Source organism: Gymnoscopelus microlampas, assembly GCF_963454915.1.
Source record: "Gymnoscopelus microlampas genome assembly, chromosome: 14".
Lineage (NCBI taxonomy): Eukaryota > Metazoa > Chordata > Actinopteri > Myctophiformes > Myctophidae > Gymnoscopelus > Gymnoscopelus microlampas.
Window position 1 is genome coordinate 12695243 of NC_139951.1, and position 20348 is coordinate 12715590.

A 20348-nucleotide genomic window follows, 5' to 3' on the forward strand; every position below is an offset into this window, starting at 1 on the left:
CTTTCCTATTTCCTACTTTCCTATTATTCCAGGCTTAAGTGGTTTAAGGAATACACCAAAATACAGCCAGAGGGCAGTGTTTTTCTGCAGGTAAACACCACCACACTACTCCAGTGGCTGATAACTGCAGGTATAGAGGGAAACGATGGATACAAAATAATACATTATTTTTGTTACATAAACACAGGGCAAGGTTACATAGTATGCCTTTAAAAGACAAGTCCATTCATGCCCACTGACCTGAGCGATGGCCCTGGCAAGCCCTCTGTACTTCTGGATGTACGCACTGAGTGTGTGTGGGCCGTAGATGGTGGACGCACCCTCGTACCTCTGGATCTATGACGCGACCACACATTATACAAGTACAGACTCAACTGACAGATTGAACTATAGCTGAGAGACAGAGAGAATATCAGATTATACTGGTTCTGAAAAATAGAATATCAGATTATGTACTGGCTCTGAAACAGTAAACCGTTAGCCTGGAATCCAGACTGATTTGCTCCGTTTGGCTGACTTTTTTTTTTTTTCTTCCTTAGTCTGGCCATGGTCCTATTTGACTTGTATTTCCAAACGGCCTCCCATGAAGCCCAAGTCTATATATAATGCATTATAATCTGTTTATAACACTGACTATTTATAGTTATAAGAACACATCAATTCTCATAATACTTTATAATAACATAACCATACACCATAACCTAAACATGAACCAAAGTAAACAGGAAGTAATATGTTCCTGAAACATGTGTTCTGAAACTATTATCTAGTGGGTTTTCTTTTCTGGGGTCCACACTGTGACATCTGATTGGCTGTCGACATGATAACCAAAATGTTGAGCGCACAAAACCACATCCCCCCGCCAACCCCACACTGCACACACACACACTAATACACTCATCCTGTACGCGAGAAAACGTTCCATCTAGAGACAATAAAAATTCACTGATATCATCTATTATTCATGTCTTTTCACGTGTGTGTGTGTGCGTGCGTGAGTATGTGTGTAGCACTGTGTACCTGGTACTCTTCATATGTTGTGATGTAATGGGTGTAGATGTTACTTAGGCCAGCTATCACCACCTCCATGTCCCTCAGAGAACCCTCTGACTCCAGCTCCTAAAACACACACACACACACACACACACACACACACACACACACACACACACACACACACACACACACACACACACACACACACAGAGACAGAGAGAGAGATCACAACACATTTACCTTACATTGATAGTGTTCCTTGTGAGTGTTTGTGTATATGTCTGCAAACATGTTTTCCTGCTTTGTGCGAACCATAGAAATAAGAAATTATTAGAAATTATGTGTTTTTATTGTTAGTATACAGAGGGTGTGTGTGTGTGTGTGTGTGTGTGTGTGTGTGTGTGTGTGTGTGTGTGTGTGTGTGCGCGTGTGCATGTTTCATACTTGTTTAACTGCTTCTCTTATTCTTCTTCCTGACATGGTTCTGTTAAACACAGTAGAGACAGTATAGTGAATTACCAGTGCTGTGATATTAGCTTTAAGGAGCTTGCACAAAGAGTCAGTATTTTTCGTATATATTTTTTAATGTTTTAATCTGTCATCCGAAAAAAGAAAATCATTACAGACAGCCACCTTGTACACTGAGTCCGATGCAGATTATTTTATTAGTTTGGCCTGGTTCTGCTCAAGATTTCGGGGGAGGAACTTGGGTGTCTGCTCTACATGTAAAGTGTCTTGAGACAACTTGTTGTGATTTGGTAATGTCATATTATTGAACCATAGCAAAAACTAAACCTTACCAATACAAACCAACCTTATCCAAGGCTGATTAACCCTACATTAACTAAGACTAACCAACTTCACAATAATAGTAGTAATACTCACGTCATTTCTCCAGGCACGGCGACTATAGCCACAGGGCCCACAGTGATGATCTGAACATCTACAATTTCAGGATGCCAGGGGAGAGGCCAAGTCATCTACAGGAAAAAATACACACAAATATAGATCTATTAATACCCTTTGTAGCACTGTTCTGTAATGAACAATGTAGTGGTACTAGCTAGAACTAGCTAATGCTAAGAGCAGTGGTACACTCTAAATACGAGTAAGTAGCTAAAATGAAATATCCAACCGTCACAGACAGTCAGACAGACAGACAGACAGACAGACAGACAGACCTCTCCAGTGTTAAACAGGATGGGTTTGGGGCTGTGACACGCTTGCGTCTCATTGGACGGCTCTCCCAGCAGAGCGTCTCTGATCCCGTCCCAGAATGGATCTCCTTCAGTATTTCCTACACAAACACACAGACCAGTAGAGAGAGAGAGAGACAGGACCATTCAGAGAGACAGGATATAGTAAGACAGGATGGTAGAGAGAGAGACAGGACAGTGTAGAGAGAGAGACAGGAAAGATGGTCTAGGAAGAGGGATGACACTGAATAGGCTCTATGCACAGCAGCCATATTGGAAAGAAATTGGGCCTCTTCCTTAACTTCCTTCACAGGTGCTACCAATGATACTAATGAATGCTCTGTTCCATTCTGGTCAAACAGAGTGAGGGTGCTGACATTGTACATGTTGGCTCACTGGATACACTATCATGGTTCCTTGAGGGGGTTCCAAATGGCTCCTTGCGGGTGTGTAACTCTGAGAGTGTACAAATGGAACCAAATGGACCCATAAGGGTCCATTTGGTTCCATTTGTACACTCTCAGAGTTATGGAGGTCCTTGAAATTAAGTGTTGAGAACCACTCTCCTACACTAAATGGAACAGAGCCTTCATTAGTACCATTATTAACACCTGTGAAGGAAGTAAGGAATGGGCCCAGAGTTTTTCCAATATGGCTGCTGTGCATAGAGCCTATTCAGCAGCCTGTTGCACCAGCTGATTGTAAGTTATAACTTGTTAGTTTGAAAGTTTGTCTGTTTGCAACATTGATAGTTAGCTAAATTAAGCTAAATCTGTACTTGGTTAGATTGTAGATTAATTAATAGAATAAAATTGCAGTTGTAACCATGCCAGAAGAAGTTAAACGTTGAAGATAAAATGTACAATTCAGACATTTAGCAGACGCTCTTATCATGAGTGTGTTGTGCAAGATCAGAGTAAATGGCATGAATGAACCCTAGTCAACCCTAAATGACAGGTTTAAGGTCACATAAGTAGAGTGAAAAGAAAACAATTTAGTGCTTCAAAGAAACTAGTGTAGCAGGTAAACAAAATTAAGATCTGTCTAAACAACATTCTATCTAAGTTGTGGTCAACAACAACAACAACACGTTAGAGCTATCTAGTGAGTTGACCATGTTGAGGAAATGCCTCCAACATGAAGCGAAACCTTTGCAACATTTCAACTATTTCTACCGAATAGAAATGTTTAAAATCAAGACTCAAGTCTGAACTCCTTTTTTCATCTGTGTGTGAGTCCTGCATTGCTGTTGCTATAATAAGTGAATAAGTATATCGTGGGGGAAACTATTTTAAGGTTGAATCCCCCCGAAAAGATTTCACACAATAAAAGACCAGCAGAGTTACAAAGTGCATGCTGTACCCATGCCACACGTGCTCACCACTCTGGGATTCCTCGCTATGGGACGTTCCCAGGGCGAAACACAGTGACAGGTCGGGCGTCCCAGCCGTCTCTTGAGGCCAGTCCACACCAATGCAACTCCTTGCAACTACTTGCAACCATTATCCCCAAATGCAGTGGTGTAAAGTAACTAAGTAAATGTACTCAAGTACTGTACTTAAGCACAATTTTGAGGTCTTTTTTACTTTACTGGAGTATTTCCAATTCTCAGTACTTTTACTTGTACTCCACTACATCTCAGAGGCAAATATTGGCAAAACTCCACTACAATTTTTTGAACATTGTAGTTACTAGTTACTTTGCAATTATCAATGATTCATTGACAATGAATCATTATAAAACATACGTTAATCACTTTAGCCCTATTTTATACCTATAGGCTATTTGAAAATAGCCGATCTACAAGCTCACAACGCGTCGCATCGCGACGCGTTGTGAGCTTGCAGATCTGCTATTTTCAAACATTTCAGTACTTTTACTTTTGGTACTTTAAGTACATTTTGATGCCAATAATTGTGTACTTTTACTCAAGGAAATGTTTAATTCCAGACTTTTACTTGTAACAGAGTATTTCTGTATTGCAGTATTGATACTTTTACTTAAATAAAACATCTGAGTACTTTTTCCACCACTGCCCAAATGGCAATCTGCAACTGGTCAGTCCCGACCGCTGCAATTTCTTGCAACTGGATGCAAGTTGCGACAAGTTGCATTGGTGTGGACTGAACTTTAGATGCACCCTGTCCACTGCAATCTGGGCTATTCCACATTATCTCGACAGCTCACATAAAAGAGGACTTTGTGCGTGCATTGAATTCCTCTGGGTTATAGGTGCAGTTGACTTTATTTTGTTTTCCATGGTTCAATCTGAATAAACCCTCTTGTGGTACAACCTACAGGGACATCCGTAATTGGTCCTTAGCCAGGGGCAAAGGTCATCATCAGATCATTTTAAATTCATAAATCAAAGGTGTGCATAAAGTGACCGTGCCAAACTTTTTATTTTTATTACATTTTTTTTTATTATTATTTTGTATTTTCTATGAATCAGGCCTAATCATATTGTGGTTCACAAGCACTGAGAAAAGTCCAACATGGACGGAAATGTTTGCACCTTTCCACTCTTTACAGCCCTGTAACATACCAAATAGAAATATTTAAAATCCAGACTCTCTGAACTCGACCAGTAAGTGATATTTCTTTGTTCAATTAAGTGTTGAATATCCGAGTGTTTGTTCAGTTACAGGGGTCTTCACTGTCTCTCCAGCTCTTTAGTAAACGGGATACCAATTTGATCCAATCAGAGAGAACTCATATGACCAAATGCAATTGGAAGTGACGAAACAAAGAAAGGAGCAGACAAAATTTGAACTGGACACTAAACACGCATTAAAGAGCTGGAGAGACAGGGAGACCCCTGTTACTGAACAAACACTCTATAGCAGGGGTATTCAACTAGATTAGGCAGGGGGCCACAACTGCAAAATAATTTGGAGTTGGGGGCCACACAGTGCGCGCAAATGCGCGCGTGCATGTGTGCACACAATTTGCGCGCGCACGCGCGCGAAATTTTTCGGGTCTAATTCAGGTCTAATTCGGGTCTAATTCGGTTCTATTTGACCAATATAAATCAACTTTTTTTCGGGTCTAATTCGGTCTAATTCGGTTCTATTTAAGGTTCTAAGTTAAGTTCCAATGAAAGATGGCCTTTAAAGAACTAATGAAGGATAAATAATTTGTACTGTTTTAACTTTGATAACATAAATTAAAGTTAAAATAAATAATAATTATGAAAATTAAAAAAAAAAAAAAAAAAAAAAAATTTTTTTTTTTTTTTTTTTTTTTTTTCAAATTTTTGGAATATGGCCAGGGGCCACAAGGAAGCTCCTCGCGGGCCGCACGTGGCCCGCGGGCCGCCAGTTGAATATCTATGCTCTATAGCAATGATTATTATAAAAAATGACTTTAACCTAAAAAAAACACTAATGCTACCTGTAGGAGCCAAATGAGGATTATTGATGTGATTGACAAAGGCACCGCATTGGCACATTGTTCATGGGTGTGTCTCTGTGGGTGGGCCTCGGCAACTATAAATAGTGGCTCTCACCTGCTCACCTTGATGAGTTGGTTTGCCCTTTGGAGGCAGGGTGAGCTGGGAGAGCCATATTTTTGTTGACCGCATTTTTTTGTATTTTGTTATTGCTCACCGTTTAAATTATTCGATTTCTTGACACATATTTATTACATTATTTCTTAATTGTAAATTGTAATAATTTGGTGCACTGAACTTGAAAGTAAAGCATTTTAAACTTGAGCATTTGTTTGGAACTGAATATTTTACATTTTTATGCGCGTCATACAGTTTTAATTTCTCCCAGGCTTAGCCTGCCGGCTGATCATTTATTGGGAATGATATCATCCGCAACACTACCTTTACGATTACGCTAAAACGTAAATCCCACCAAAAATGTTACCTTGTGTGAAGTTCAGATCTCCTCCTCCGTCTGTCGTTCCTGCTGCAAAACTGTGACCCAGAGCAGGTGTACATGTCTTCACCTACACGCACGCACGCACGCACGCACGCACGCACGCACGCACGCACGCACGCACGCACGCACGCACGCACGCACGCACGCACGCACACACACACACACACACACACACACACACACACACACACACACACACACACACACACACACACACACACACACACACACACACACACACACACACCAAGATGAAGTTGTTTGTAAGGCATTTTTATGAAAGTAATAATAACTTTTCAAAACAATCCAACAAAGAGCAGTGGTTCCCAAACGATGTGCCGAGACATGCAGGTGTGCCTTGGGATTGTGTGACAACCACATATTATTATTATTGCAATATACTGTATATACTGTACAACTGTACAAAATATTATTAATTTATTTTATTTATATCTGTACTCATTTCCCAATACAGAAGTGGATTTTTTACCAAAAAAAAAACAACGTTTACAACCTGCTACCGTATCCTCCTATTTTGGACGCGTGCTTAAGTGGTTAAACTTGTATTAGTAAATGAAAGTAAATGTTTACAGAGTGATAAGAGTGATAACATGTTTTATAGACGCTATTTTGCATGGATATGATTACAGGTTTGCCTTGAGATTTGGCCTTGGGCACAAGCAGTTTGAAAAGCACTGCTTTACAGAACAGAATGAAATCAACAACCACACAGGCACCACAACCCAGCTAATGTACAGCTACGGTAAGGTACTATAAAAGAATTGAGAGCTGCCAAGAAAAGGGATAAAGGAAAATAAACGGACGATAAAGGACAATTAAAATGGAGACATGTCTAGATGTAAAAGAGATAAAAAAGAGCTAGCTAGCATGATTACGCATCAAATTTAAACAGTAACCGATAAAATAATAAAACAAAAGACGTAATATGAGGATGATAAAAGTACTAGGTTTTAAGAAGAGATTAAAAAGATGATAATGATTTAATTAGGCTGAGAGATTTGGGGCAAGGAGTTCCACAGCTGATAGTGAAAGTCCAATCACCTTTGTTCTAAGAACAGTCAGTTACTGAGGACTGCAGGCAGCATGTTCTGGCTCGTACAGAGCTAACATGTCCTTATGAGCCATGCAAGCCTTTAAACGTCTTTAAGTCTTACCATCAATTCTAAAACATACAAGCAGTAGAGAGAGGCCAGGATGGCTGAGCTGCTGCATTTAGGACTATAGCTGGATGGATGCGAGAAACGTTTTTTTTTTTTTTTAGAAAGTCCAGAGTGCAAAGAATCACAATAATCTAAGAGATGTGATGAAAGCATGTAACATTAGAAGTGGATGTTGTGTTCACAAATAATGTGACCCCCAGAAGCATGTACAGTGTATGCACTTCGAAAATGGAATGGGACCAAGTATCGACCCCTGGGGGACACCTACTGTACCACACATGAAGGGGACCTGCGAGGCCTCTCAACACAAAGACAATACAGGATGCTTTACAGAAGGCATAAAAACAAGGAAAGGCAATACCCACAGGGGGCAGGGCGGGGGACCAAATATAGGCCCTTGGGGCCTCTATAGTCTACACCAAATCTCCCGAAAATAGCCCATCTACAAGCTCACTAACTGTGTGTGTGTGTGTGCGCGTGCGTACGTGCGTGCGTGCGTGCGTGCGTGCACTAACCGTGTGTGTAGCATTAACATGAACAGTAACATCCGTCATGTTGACCCACTGATGAGCAGAATGAAGGAAACCAGAAAGCTCTTTGTCTGCTGATGAATACAACTCCTACAGACAGACAGACGGACAGAGAAAGAAAGAAATGATCATTACAACAGTATATCAATAATAATGATAACTATCCCATACTCGGCGATGTGCGCAGCCAAACAGCGCAGACAGACTTATGGGTTATGCACTCAGTATGCATAGTTTAAGTTTAGTGTCGTATTGGGGTGTGGTGTGGTGTGGTGTGGTGTGGTGTGGTGTGGTGTGTGACAACCCAGTCATTTACGACCTGGCGTCGTGGAACCACCCTCAACCATGAGAAGTTCATGTTGTTGCTGTTTGAGCAAAGCTATAGTGTGGTAATAACACAACGTGGGTTGGAACAGTGCACATGTCAATGTGCGTACTAGTGCTATGGAGATGATATCTGAAGCGCCCTACCGCTCATAAAACGGAGTGTGTGTGGGGACACGGGCCCTAAATGAAAGTCCTTGTTTTGTTACTTTAAGTAGGCTATTGATTACCAGTCTGACTTCACACATATTATTACAGCATTGATACTTTTATGTGGAATACTTTTCTCACTGTCTGCCATTTTAAAGTGATACATTTGTATTTTAGGATTATTATTTCTGTGCCTTCCTTTTCTAATAAATACCATAACAATGGAGTTAATGTCTGTGCTGCATTATTTCATGTAGGCCATGTATTTTCTGCATTATGTCATGTTCTTAGACAGATACTTAGAGATACAGGGGAACTGTGTGATGGGGACCTTATTCTGTATTGGGGGGCACCACCCCCCAGATCCCTAGGAGGGGGGTCACCTTGTGAGGCCCCCCCCCCCCCCCCCCCCACACACACACACACAATGTGACCCCCAAAATAAGGGAGGGATGCCCACCTACGTCACAGCCAATCATAGGTGGCTTATTGCACATGCTCAGTAGCATTGCTCGAGATAGGGAGGAGGGAGGGGGGATCTCCCCCCTCCCAAATTGTGGAAATCCAGGTTAGGGCTGAAGGTGTGATCTTCTGGCAGCAACCCCAGCAGGGGGTCACGCATACTTAATTTGGTACCATACAGGAGTTTACCGACTCACAAAACTTTGAGTTTTCCGAGTGGAAAACTCTTGTAAATTCTTGTAAATTCTCTGAATTTACATCTCATATTCATCGGTTTTCATAGCCGGAAACCTTGTTTTTTTTGCAGTGTGTGTGTGTGTGTGTGTGTGCATGCGTGCGTGCGTACATTGATTGCACAAAGTTATTTTAGATTAAAGAGAAGATTAACAGGTACCTTAGCCTTCATGTAGATGTTGTGCCCAATGATCCTGGTACTGTCAAACATGTCCTCACCTGGTCCAGATGCCTTACACACCTTAGTCTACAGACACACAGAGGAACAGACAGACATATGTTAGTTAGGGAATTTTAGCAATATGTGTGGACCATCTGTGAAAAAATTTACTACCAATAGCTTTCTTCACCAATGTGTTCTTATAGGTGTCTAGAATCACCTCTCAATTAATGCAAACCCAAATCCTCGTGGAAAATCCTGGAGAGCCAATCAAAGTTAAGGAGCCCAGAGGGCTTGGGTGAAAAATATTTAAAAAAAATAAATGTCTAAAATGAACTTGTGAGGTGTCTAACTAGGGGTTTTCAGGGGTGCTGAATCCATTCCAACCATTATGTTTGAGTAAAAATGTCTCCCTGGCCATCTAATATTGGTATATTGGTTATTGTTAGTGTATAATCAGTGTATAATCAATGGTAAGGGATTGGGGTGTTGTTGAATTGATTCTATTCTGAAAAATAAAATAAGAAAATATTGCTAAACACTTGATAAGAGTGTACACCTACTGTGCACATGCTCAGTGGGATACACTGTCTGAATGTGGGGAAGGAGCGGGAGTGTTGCATCCTGGCAAATATGTCTGGACGATTTTAAGGTACGGTAGTTTATCTACTTTTTGGCATTGATTTTCCTCTGCTGGCAAAACTTTTGATTACTGTGAATTTAGATTTCAATTTTATCTAGCCTATTGCTTACATTGAACAACCATTAGTTAAACAATCATGACACTTGTCTTTTAGTAGACAACATGGAAGAGGATTCTGTAGCTTGTGGCTTAAGGTGCTTCATCTGTGGTGGTCCTGAGACTGAGATTCAAAAGTCACCCAAAAAGGCTATGCACATTTTTTGTCTTATTCTGAGAGTGTGGATGATGCAGCATTAATCAGAAGACTTCATGAGGACTGGAAAAACTGAGATGACCCCAAACTAAGATACCATTTGGAATGCAAAACCGAGCTATACAGTCGTGCAAGAAGTACAGTATATCCACTGGATATCGTACGTTTTTTTTCATTGTGATGAAAGTTGCCACTTGCAGATTTCAATCCTATTCTATGTTGTGAGTGACATCATAATTTAATAAAAACTTTAAACATAATCTATTCTTTAGAGCAAGATGAGCAAGTCCAACGGCCAGACAGGAAGAAAAGACGCAGGGCATTGTCTGGGTCAAGTAGTTCAAGTGCTAGCTGGCACACTTGATCTACCATAATACTTGCATCCTTTGCAATGAAGGTATCAATGTTGGCACATTGAAAAGAAACCCTGGTAAGTCTTTTGTATGTAAGATTCAAATGAATTTTGATAATTGTTTTTCTTGCTCCTCATTGTAGGCTTCCACTCAAAGTCAAGTAATTTAATCATGCACATATTGTATGTGGCTACCTTTTATCCAGACAGAGCTTGGCAGTTGCATCGTGCATCTGATAATGTCTACCAGGACCGACTGAAAAGGAGTTTGATGCAGAGAGCAAAGCGACGAGGTCATGACTGGGGACTTGAAGTCGCTGGTCGCCTGGTGGCAGAAGAGGCAGTATATCATATTCGATGCAGAAGAGACTTTGAGAACCCTGTTACAAAGTCTGACGTAACATTATATGGATACAAAATACAGCTGAACAATACAACTCACATTTCTTATCCTTTATTAGTCCCCCTCATTCCTGGACCCATATCAATCTTGCAGAATACATTATTTTGAAGTCAAAAGTTTCACTATTAAAAATTATATTTCTTCCCTGAGGATAAGAAATGTGAGTTGTATTGTACAGCTGTATTGTGTATCCATATAATGTTACCTCAGACTTTGTAACAGGGTTCTCAAAGTCTCTTCTGCATCGAATATGATATACTGCCTCTTCTGCCACCAGGCGACCAGCGACTTCAAGTCCCCAGTCATCACCTCGTCGCTTTGCTCTCTGCATCAAACTCCTTTTCAGTCGGTCCTGGTAGACATTATCAGGTGCACGATACAACTGCCAAGCTCTGTCTGGATAAAAGGTAGCCACATACAGTATGTGCATGATTCAATTATTTGACTTGGAGTGGAAGCCTACAATGAGGAGCAAGAAAAACAATTATCAAAATTCATTTGAATCTTACATACAAAAGACTTACCAGGGTTTCTTTTCAATGTGCCAACATTGATACCTTCATTGCAAAGGATGCAAGTATTATGGTAGATCAAGTGTGCCAGCTAGCACTTGAACTACTTGACCCAGACAATGCCCTGCGTCTTTTCTTCCCGTCTGGCCGTTGGACTTGCTCATCTTGCTCTAAAGAATAGATTATGTTTAAAGTTTTTATTAAATTATGATGTCACTCACAACATAGAATAGGATTGAAATCTGCAAGTGGCAACTTTCATCACAATGAAAAAAAACTTACGATATCCAGTGGATATACTGTACTTCTTGCACGACTGTATAGCTCGGTTTTGCATTCCAAATGGTATCTTAGTTTGGGGTCATCTCAGTTTTTCCAGTCCTCATGAAGTCTTCTGATTAATGCTGCATCATCCACACTCTCAGAATAAGACAAAAAATGTGCATAGCCTTTTTGGGTGACTTTTGAATCTCAGTCTCAGGACCACCACAGATGAAGCACCTTAAGCCACAAGCTACAGAATCCTCTTCCATGTTGTCTACTAAAAGACAAGTGTCATGATTGTTTAACTAATGGTTGTTCAATGTAAGCAATAGGCTAGAGAAAATTGACATCTAAATTCACAGTAATCAAAAGTTTTGCCAGCAGAGGAAAATCAATGCCAAAAAGTAGATAAACTACCGTACCTTAAAATCGTCCAGACATATTTGCCAGGATGCAACACTCCCGCTCCTTCCCCACATTCAGACAGTGTATCCCACTGAGCATGTGCACAGTAGGTGTACAGTCTTATCAAGTGTTTAGCAATATTTTCTTATTTTATTTTTCAGAATAGAATCAATTCAACAACACCCCAAACCCCTACCATTGATTATACACTGATTATACACTAACAATAACCAATATACCAATATTAGATGGCCAGGGAGACATTTTTACTCAAAAATAATGGTTGGAATGGATTCACCACCCCTGAAAACCCCTAGTTAGACACCTCACAAGTTCATTTTAGACTTTTATTTTTTTAAATATTTTTCACCCAAGCCCTCTGGGCTCCTTAACTTTGATTGGCTCTCCAGGATTTTCCACGAGGATTTGGGTTTGCATTAATTGAGAGGTGATTCTAGACACCTATAAGAACACATTGGTGAAGAAAGCTATTGGTAGTAAATTTTTTCACAGATGGTCCACACATATTGCTAAAATTCCCTAACTATGTACACAGAGGGACAGACAGGTAACAAAACAGACAAGAGAGAAAGACATCGGGAAGACAGACACAGCAGAATTAAGGTTGCAGTCTTAACGCAGCGTTTGCCTGTGTGTGTGTGTGTGTGTGTGTGTGTGTGTGTGTGTGTGTGTGTGTGTGTGTGTGTGTGTGTGTGTGTGTGTGTGTGTGTGTGTGTGCGTGTGCGTGTTTGTGTGTGTGCACTGACCCCGCCCACAGGACAGGAGCTGTTGAGATAGTCACAGGGCAGTCCTGTGTTCAAGCAGACAGGGCCTCTGGTGTTGGGACTCACATCTCCAAGGTTACTGGAGGAGAAACCTGCAACGAACGGACCCTGATGCACGCGCGCGCACACGCACACACACACACACACACACACACACACACACAGAAGCACACAGACAGATGGACGGACGTAGACAAACAGAAAAACATTTACACAAGAGTTTTTTTCTTTTTTGACATTTTATCCTCTGCAATGCTCTTATCCAGTGATTTTAAAACCAGGTAAAGAGACATGAGAACAGACGTACTTCTTTCTACGGAATTTAACGTTGCGATGGGAGTGATGTACAAAAACGAATTTCAGCCACTTTTTTACCTTGTAAACCTGTGAAGTGACAATAAAACTGATTCTGATTCTGATTCTGATGATATGAGATCAAACCAAACCGAGATCGGATTAAGTGAGATACTACAGTATGAGATCAAATCCCCAAACTGAGATCAGATTAGATACGACACTACACGGTATCAGATTTAAAAAAACAACTAAAAGCTAAACTGAGATCAGATGAAGTGAATCAGAATCAGCTTTACTAAACCAAAAAAACAAAACAAAGGAGTTATCTACATTACACATGGTACCTGAGATAAGATAAAAAGGTGCGGGAGCAAGTGAGATACAGTATGAGAGATCAAGACTAAACTGAGGCCAGATGAAGTAAGTATGAGATGAGATAAGTGTTCACCTGTCCGGGCAGAGAGCCAATGTTTTTGTCCTTTTCCAGCAGGTAGGAGGCGTAGCCCATGTTGTCACTGCTCACCATCCTATTGGTGATGTCCATGCTGACAGCATGGACAGCGAACCAGCTGGCAGCAGCACAAGGAAAACATAATTATGTTCCATGACCCATTTTTGGGGTCACTGAACAATTTTTCGAAAACACCAGTCCTTGGTTCTGGTGAATGATATTGTCCTTCTAATACGTCAGGGGGCTGTGGTTTTTCAATTACTTTTTTCATTTATTTTATTGTATTTAGGCTACATTATTTCTTTAGTTTTCATTTTCCCAAACAATTATAACAAATGAATGAAAAAAAGTAATTGAAAAAAACACGGCCCCCTCACGCATTAGAAGGCCAATATCAGCCACTAGAACAAAGGACTTGTGTTTTCATTGAATCCAACATGGTTAAAATGGAGTTTGAAGATACAATTTTATACAGGAAGGGGGCGTGTCTAATAAAATGAATATCAACTGAATAAAGCAACTTAAAAAATGTCTGGGGTGTTCACACAAAAGCCTGAGTATATGTTAAAATGACCCCAAACATGTTTGAAAGTGAAATATCCGTTTAACCACTTGAAATCCAGCCTGCATATTCTGGGGGGAACATTAGCCCAAAATAGCCGATCTACAAGCTTACAACGTGTCACGTTGCGACACGTTGTGAGCTTGTAGATCGGCTATTTTTTGGCGAAGACATTTGGTGTAGACGGGCTAAAAGCGATCCAAGCACAGTTGTTGTAACTCCATTTCTCTAAGGCTAGATGGTTTCAGTGGTTAAACGTGTGGATAGATAGTGTAACAACTAGATTGACAGTGTTTAGTTACCTCAGCATGCCAATCCCGTCACCGTCTAGGTCAGTGAATTTCAGCACCACCACCTGTTTGTCTGTGTTGAACTGATACCTGCGGTACATATACAGTACATTGTGTTGGCACAAATCACTTTTCAAGGGGGTAGTTTTATTTTATTTACTTATAATGTTTTTATTTATAATTGTATCTGTCTTCTTTTGTAAAGAAAATGACTTGTGGCTCAGTAATCAACTTAATTTTAACAACACAAATATAAGAAAAATATTCTTATATAACAAACATACAAGAATAATATTCTCATATTTTAAACGGCACACCTTCCTTTATTTTAACAGTTAAAAATGTTATCAATCTTGAAATAATAATAAACAGTTTAATAACATGTACCACACTTTGTATTAACTACACTTTGTGGGCATTTATTTAATGCCATGTCAACAACTGTCTAGTCTACTTCCTCTTCTAGAGGAATAGATGGTTATAATAAAATAAAAAAGACAGCTCTTAAAGCTGTGAAGTTCTTCATAGTGTGGTTGTAGAACACTGATTAGTGGTCTTCAAACACACATATTGCATGAGGTTTTTCTTTAGTACGGGTATAATTAACTGACACTTTAAATAAGAATAGTATGCTTAACAGCAAAATGTGTAATTTTAATTAAAGCGCAAAACTATAGAATAATAATTTCTATTTGGTGATGCCTAACAGTTGTAGGATAATGATATGTACAGTACAAAGAGAACAGAACAGATACCTGTCTCTCTCATCATGAGGGTTGTTTTCGTAGGACTGAGGACTTCTGTTGAGGCTGCTGTCTTCCAACTGGCCTTTATTCATGAAGATCCGCCCTGGTTTGATGTTACGATGGGCTCTGTCTATGCTCTGGAGAGACACATACAGTTCCATATTATTACTATGTTTTTTTGTTTTTTTTACTTTTTCTTCAATATTCATATAAAACAATCCCCCAAGACATAAGAAAATAATAATAGTGCCAGTAATGAATAAAAATCGACACACTATAACACAAAAAATAAACAAACAAAAGACAAACAAAACACTGCCAGACATTGTAGCCTTTTCATCTTACACTCTTAAATCCTCATCTTAATTTGCCTTTTATGTTTTCACCAGTCCTTTTAGGAGGCGGTCTATGAATGGAGTCCATATTTTGGATTTTTTGTCTTGTCTAGGTTAGATATATGAAATCGGATTCCCTCCATCCGTATGATTACAGTCATCTCATTCAGCTATTTATTTAAACAACAAGGAGCAGATGGTGACTTCCAGTCCAATGGAATAGTTGTCTGGCTGTGCTTTGCCTTTTCGTACTGTCACGGTGTGACACGGAGACACAGAGAGAAAACCAAATGCAGAATGCAGACACAGGGAAGGCAGGTATATGTATGTACTTTACTTGGTAGATTAGACAGAAACAAAGGTAACCTCTACAAGAGGGAATTAAAACACACTGGCACGACACAAGGAGGACAGACGGGGAACTCGAATGCACTAAGAACACATCAAACACCGGTACTTAAATAATATAATCATCAGGCCAAAGCAGCACACAGCTGGGCACGCAGGTGGAAGAAGGCCCAAAATCAGAAAACACCAGGGCGGGCGGGCGGGGGGGGGGGACAAGGACTGACATACACACCGATCTCCATATATGGGCATATCAGTCACATCGGTGGTGGCACGTATGTGTCGAACTCTAAACACAAGGGCCCGAACTTCTAGTAGTAATACATGTACACACACACACACACACACACACACACCTTGACCACCCCGTCCACCAGGGCCTGTGTGGAGGCTTTGATGTATCCCTTGCTGGTGATCATGAACAGTGTGTACTGGAAGTATCCCGCCAGGCCTGCGTGGGTGTGAGTGCCACTCAACACCACGTTGTCCTGACGATACAGCGTGCCGTACTTCAACTGTAGCGCTTTCAACACCTACAATACAACACACACACACACACACACACACACACACACACACACACACACACACACACACACACACACACACACACACACACACACACACACACACACACACACACACACACAGACCTGAGGCCGATTCTACAAACCATTGTAACAGCAATGGTTATCCAACAGAGAGCAGTTTTAGTCTCAGGTACTGTAGTACAACTCGGGCATATTTCTTGCAGTGGAGTTGGAGCTTGAAACCCATTAAAACTGGGAGAACATCTATCATTTTCAATTTGAGCTTTGGCTATTCAAAAATCGCAGATGTTTGCAGCGCTTCACTTCGTGCCGCGCTGCAAGCTTGTACATCTGCTATTTTTGAAAATGTTTGAAAGATTATGAAAGTATATGAGAACTACTGACAGGTATTTTAATACAACAGCAATGGCAACGCTGTGCACGCACGTGTGTGCGCGTGTGTGTGCGTGCGTGTGCGTGTGCGTGTGCGTGCGTGTGTGTGCGTGTGTGTGTGTGTGTGTGTGTGTGTGTGTGTGTGTGTGTGTGTACCTCCAGTCGTAGCCTCTGGGACACCATGCCTACATCGATGGTGACAAACAGCACCCTCCTCCGGCCGTCGTCGATGATGAAGGCCCTGCTGTACAGACGAGTGTGGATGCCGGCTGCTATCTGATCTGGGCTGGCATAACCCATCTGCACGCACGCATGCACACATGCGTGCACACACACACACATGCACACGCACACACACAATTATAAACTCCAATTTCCTATAGGAAATGTCCTGTGTATACTTGGTGGTACAACAAATAGCGAAACTAGACGATCTACAAGCTCATGTGTCGATGGGATGTGAGCTATTTCTTTATTTGTATATAAAAGTAGAATAATTCAAGCTTATAACTTGTAGATCTGCTATTTTCACCAAATGTTTGCCCCAGAATAGACGCTAAGGTTCATGCGGTTAACGAGTACATCAGCATGGGGGTCCTGTACAGTGTGTGTGTGTGTGTGTGTGTGTGTGGTCGTGTGTATGTGTGTGTTTCTAACCAGGGGTATGTCAGCGGGGGGTCCGGTGCAGTCGGCCCGTCCTGCTCCTATCAGGTAGGGGTTGTGTGGGGGGGCGGGGCTGGGGGGCGTGGTTGGCTCTGGCTCTGCAGATGAATGATGATTGAAAGCCTTTGTGAGGAAACACTCCCTTGACATGGACAAGAGCATCTTGCTTTTGAGACCCCCCTCAACAGTTGCAATGTATAAATACTTAACCACTTAAACCTAGGGATGGAGCTCGAAAACCGGGTCCATTATATACCCGGGCATGAATTTAACGAGACCCGGTTTTCGATAAGCTTTAGGCTTGTCGAGCCTGTTATCGAGTGTAGCGGCCCATGACGTCATGTCTAAACTATCAAAACAAGAGGCGATCAAGAAATAAATCTAATCACCCACGCTGGCACAAACATGTTGGTCTAAAAGTGTATTGATAGCTGCAAGTTGTGCCAAACAGCGCTGCCCGGAGCGTGTCCGTCCCTCAGTCTATCGTTGCCGAAAATGGCAGATCTACAAGCTCACAATGTGGTGCGAACAGACGCGGTGTGAGCTTGGAGATCGGCCATGTTTGGTGTGTGACACCGTCGTACGATGAAGTATACATTGCGCTTTTAACGTGACAGTACACACATTAACCGTTTCTTCAATATTATTTTCCAAAAGTAAAAAGGTCACTTGCCTTCTGTCTGTTAGAAAAGTACTGTATTTGAAGGCCATAGTAAAATGTAGTGCAAGTGATATATTTTGGTTAAAACAAAGAAAAAAGAATAGAAAAAATAACTATGCATTTTTTGTTTATAAAAAGTTGAAGAGACATGGAGATTTTATAGTAATTATTACAGTACTATTCATAATATAAAGCCATTTAACACTTATTGCACATTATATGAATGCTTGTTTTAATGATAGGCAAAAATATTTTTTACTTTTGTCATCTTCATTTAATTTTAGATAGTGGTCAGCCACAAACTCACTGTCACAACAGGCCAATAAAAAAAGATACCGGTTCTGTTCAGAATTTTTCGCCTCGCGTCTTTTTTCTTAATAATAGAAAAAGATCGATAGTGGGCTCGATAAAAGCTCGGTTCGATAAGCAGGCTTGATAAGGTGCTCATTATCAATAAAAATTAACGAGCTCCATCCCTAACCCAGCATTCCTATTCTGGGGGGGAATTAACGTTTGCCAAAAATAGCCTATCTTGTAGATCGGATATTTTTTAGCTTGGTGTAGATCGAAAAAGAACGCACCAAGTACAGTGCAACTCAGGTCCGTTTTAGTAAGAATGGGGGGGTTCAAGTTTAAACAAAACAACCACATCAACCAAACGGTAAAACAATACAAAATACCATGTGACAAAACCAAACAAACAAGAGAAAGAATTAATACAACAATACGTTCAAACAAACCAAAACTACAAAACACAGAATCTGAGTATTAAACTCTAAGCAAGGGACAAAGAATGGATCATTCAAAATCTGAAATATCACTAACAATGTCGGCGATAGTATGCAATACATTTTGACTCTAACCGTTTGTGTGTAGTTATTATAAAGAGATATAAGTAGTTATGGTTTTGTAGTTATTGACAACATATAATCACATGATAAGAAGACAGAACATTATGAAAAATTAAACGGATCAAACATGGATCGAATATCTACAAATAAGCTAGTCAGAAGGAGCTTTGAACATAAAGACTTCCTTGGCTATTGATTTGTAAATTATTGTTGATTAAATAACACAGATTACAGTATGTATCAGTGTGTGTGTGTGTGTGTGTGTGTGTGTGTGTGTGTGTGTGTGTGTGTGTGTGTGTGTGTGTGTGTGTGTGTGTGTGTGTGTCGACCATGCAGATTTACCGTGGTAATTTGCCCACCCCCCCCCCCCCTTTTTTTTCCTTTTTTCTTGACCACAAGGTTAGAATGTCATTTAGACAGATGCTTTTTTTCTTTACCTGGTGTTGTATAGTTTCAATGTACAGATTATAATTTTAATAGTATTTTGTTTAGACTGATGCTAGGTTCTTCTTTTACCTGTGATCCTAGTTTACTGAGGCACTACTACACTGTGCCATTTGATGTATGTGTTCTCCTTCTTATTGTCAATTCGCTCTAATAGGAGTGTCTGCTAAATCATTGGTTCTCAAAGTCCAGGGGTCCTTGGGGGGGTTCCAGGGTATCCCCAGCTAAATGTGTTAATGCAGCATCACAATCATTTTAACCACTTTATCCAATTATATGTTGGCTATTCAAAAATAGCCAACCTACAAGCTGATATTTTTTTTTTTAACATTCATGAAAAATCTTGTGAATCTTATGAAAAAAGTGTTGTGAAAAATGTTGAATAATTATAAAAAAAAATGTAACACAAATGTTCTCTTCTGGGGTCCCTGGCACGTGCTAAATGCCTAAATTGTGAAATTGTAAATTGTGTGCACGTGTGTGTGTGTGTGTGTGTGTGTGTGTGTGTGTGTGTGTGTGTGTGTGTGTGTGTGTGTGTGTGTGTGTGTGTATCCTGACCTGTCCGTAAGTTCGGTCTGGTCGCAATGATGGCGACGAGGCCGACAGTGACGGCTGTCATGGCGATGAAGAGGACAGCGAGGAGGACCTCCAGGGTGGTCAGACCACAACACAACGTTCGCTTCTGAGACATGCTGCTGCAACACACGCACGCACGCACGCACGCACACACACACACACACACACACACACAGTTACACATGTGTTTGTTTTACTTTACTTGTGAGGATATCCACATTTTAGGACAGCGAAACCTGAATATTTTCCTGGTCGTAAGCCTGAATCCACAAATTCTAACGTACTTGACTTGTGGGGATTTTTGGCCCTCACAAGTACAGTAATACACACACACACACACACACACACACACACACACACACACACACACACACACACACACACACACACACACACACACACACACACACACACACACACACAGTAACGATGTGTGCACGATTAGGTGCTACATTACAACA

At 40.7% G+C, this 20348-nt stretch overlaps 1 protein-coding gene across 1 annotated transcript in view; it reads right to left on the minus strand.

Annotated features, from left to right (window-relative positions):
- The window catches only part of asah2 (N-acylsphingosine amidohydrolase 2), a gene marked incomplete at both ends in the record, with an annotated part of 22983 nt that extends 2981 nt beyond the window's left edge, over window positions 1-20002 (minus strand). Inside the window, 16 exons of the mRNA XM_084077557.1 lie at window positions 241-336; window positions 1021-1119; window positions 1441-1480; window positions 1882-1976; window positions 2178-2293; window positions 6068-6149; window positions 7779-7883; window positions 9124-9210; window positions 12723-12848; window positions 13486-13606; window positions 14353-14430; window positions 15096-15223; window positions 16126-16302; window positions 16849-16992; window positions 17350-17453; window positions 19870-20002. Of these exons, the coding sequence (XP_083933683.1) occupies window positions 241-336; window positions 1021-1119; window positions 1441-1480; window positions 1882-1976; window positions 2178-2293; window positions 6068-6149; window positions 7779-7883; window positions 9124-9210; window positions 12723-12848; window positions 13486-13606; window positions 14353-14430; window positions 15096-15223; window positions 16126-16302; window positions 16849-16992; window positions 17350-17453; window positions 19870-20002 (1731 nt within the window). The remainder of the gene's footprint in view (window positions 1-240; window positions 337-1020; window positions 1120-1440; window positions 1481-1881; window positions 1977-2177; window positions 2294-6067; window positions 6150-7778; window positions 7884-9123; window positions 9211-12722; window positions 12849-13485; window positions 13607-14352; window positions 14431-15095; window positions 15224-16125; window positions 16303-16848; window positions 16993-17349; window positions 17454-19869) is intronic.
- Between the last annotated feature and the right edge of the window lie 346 nt (window positions 20003-20348).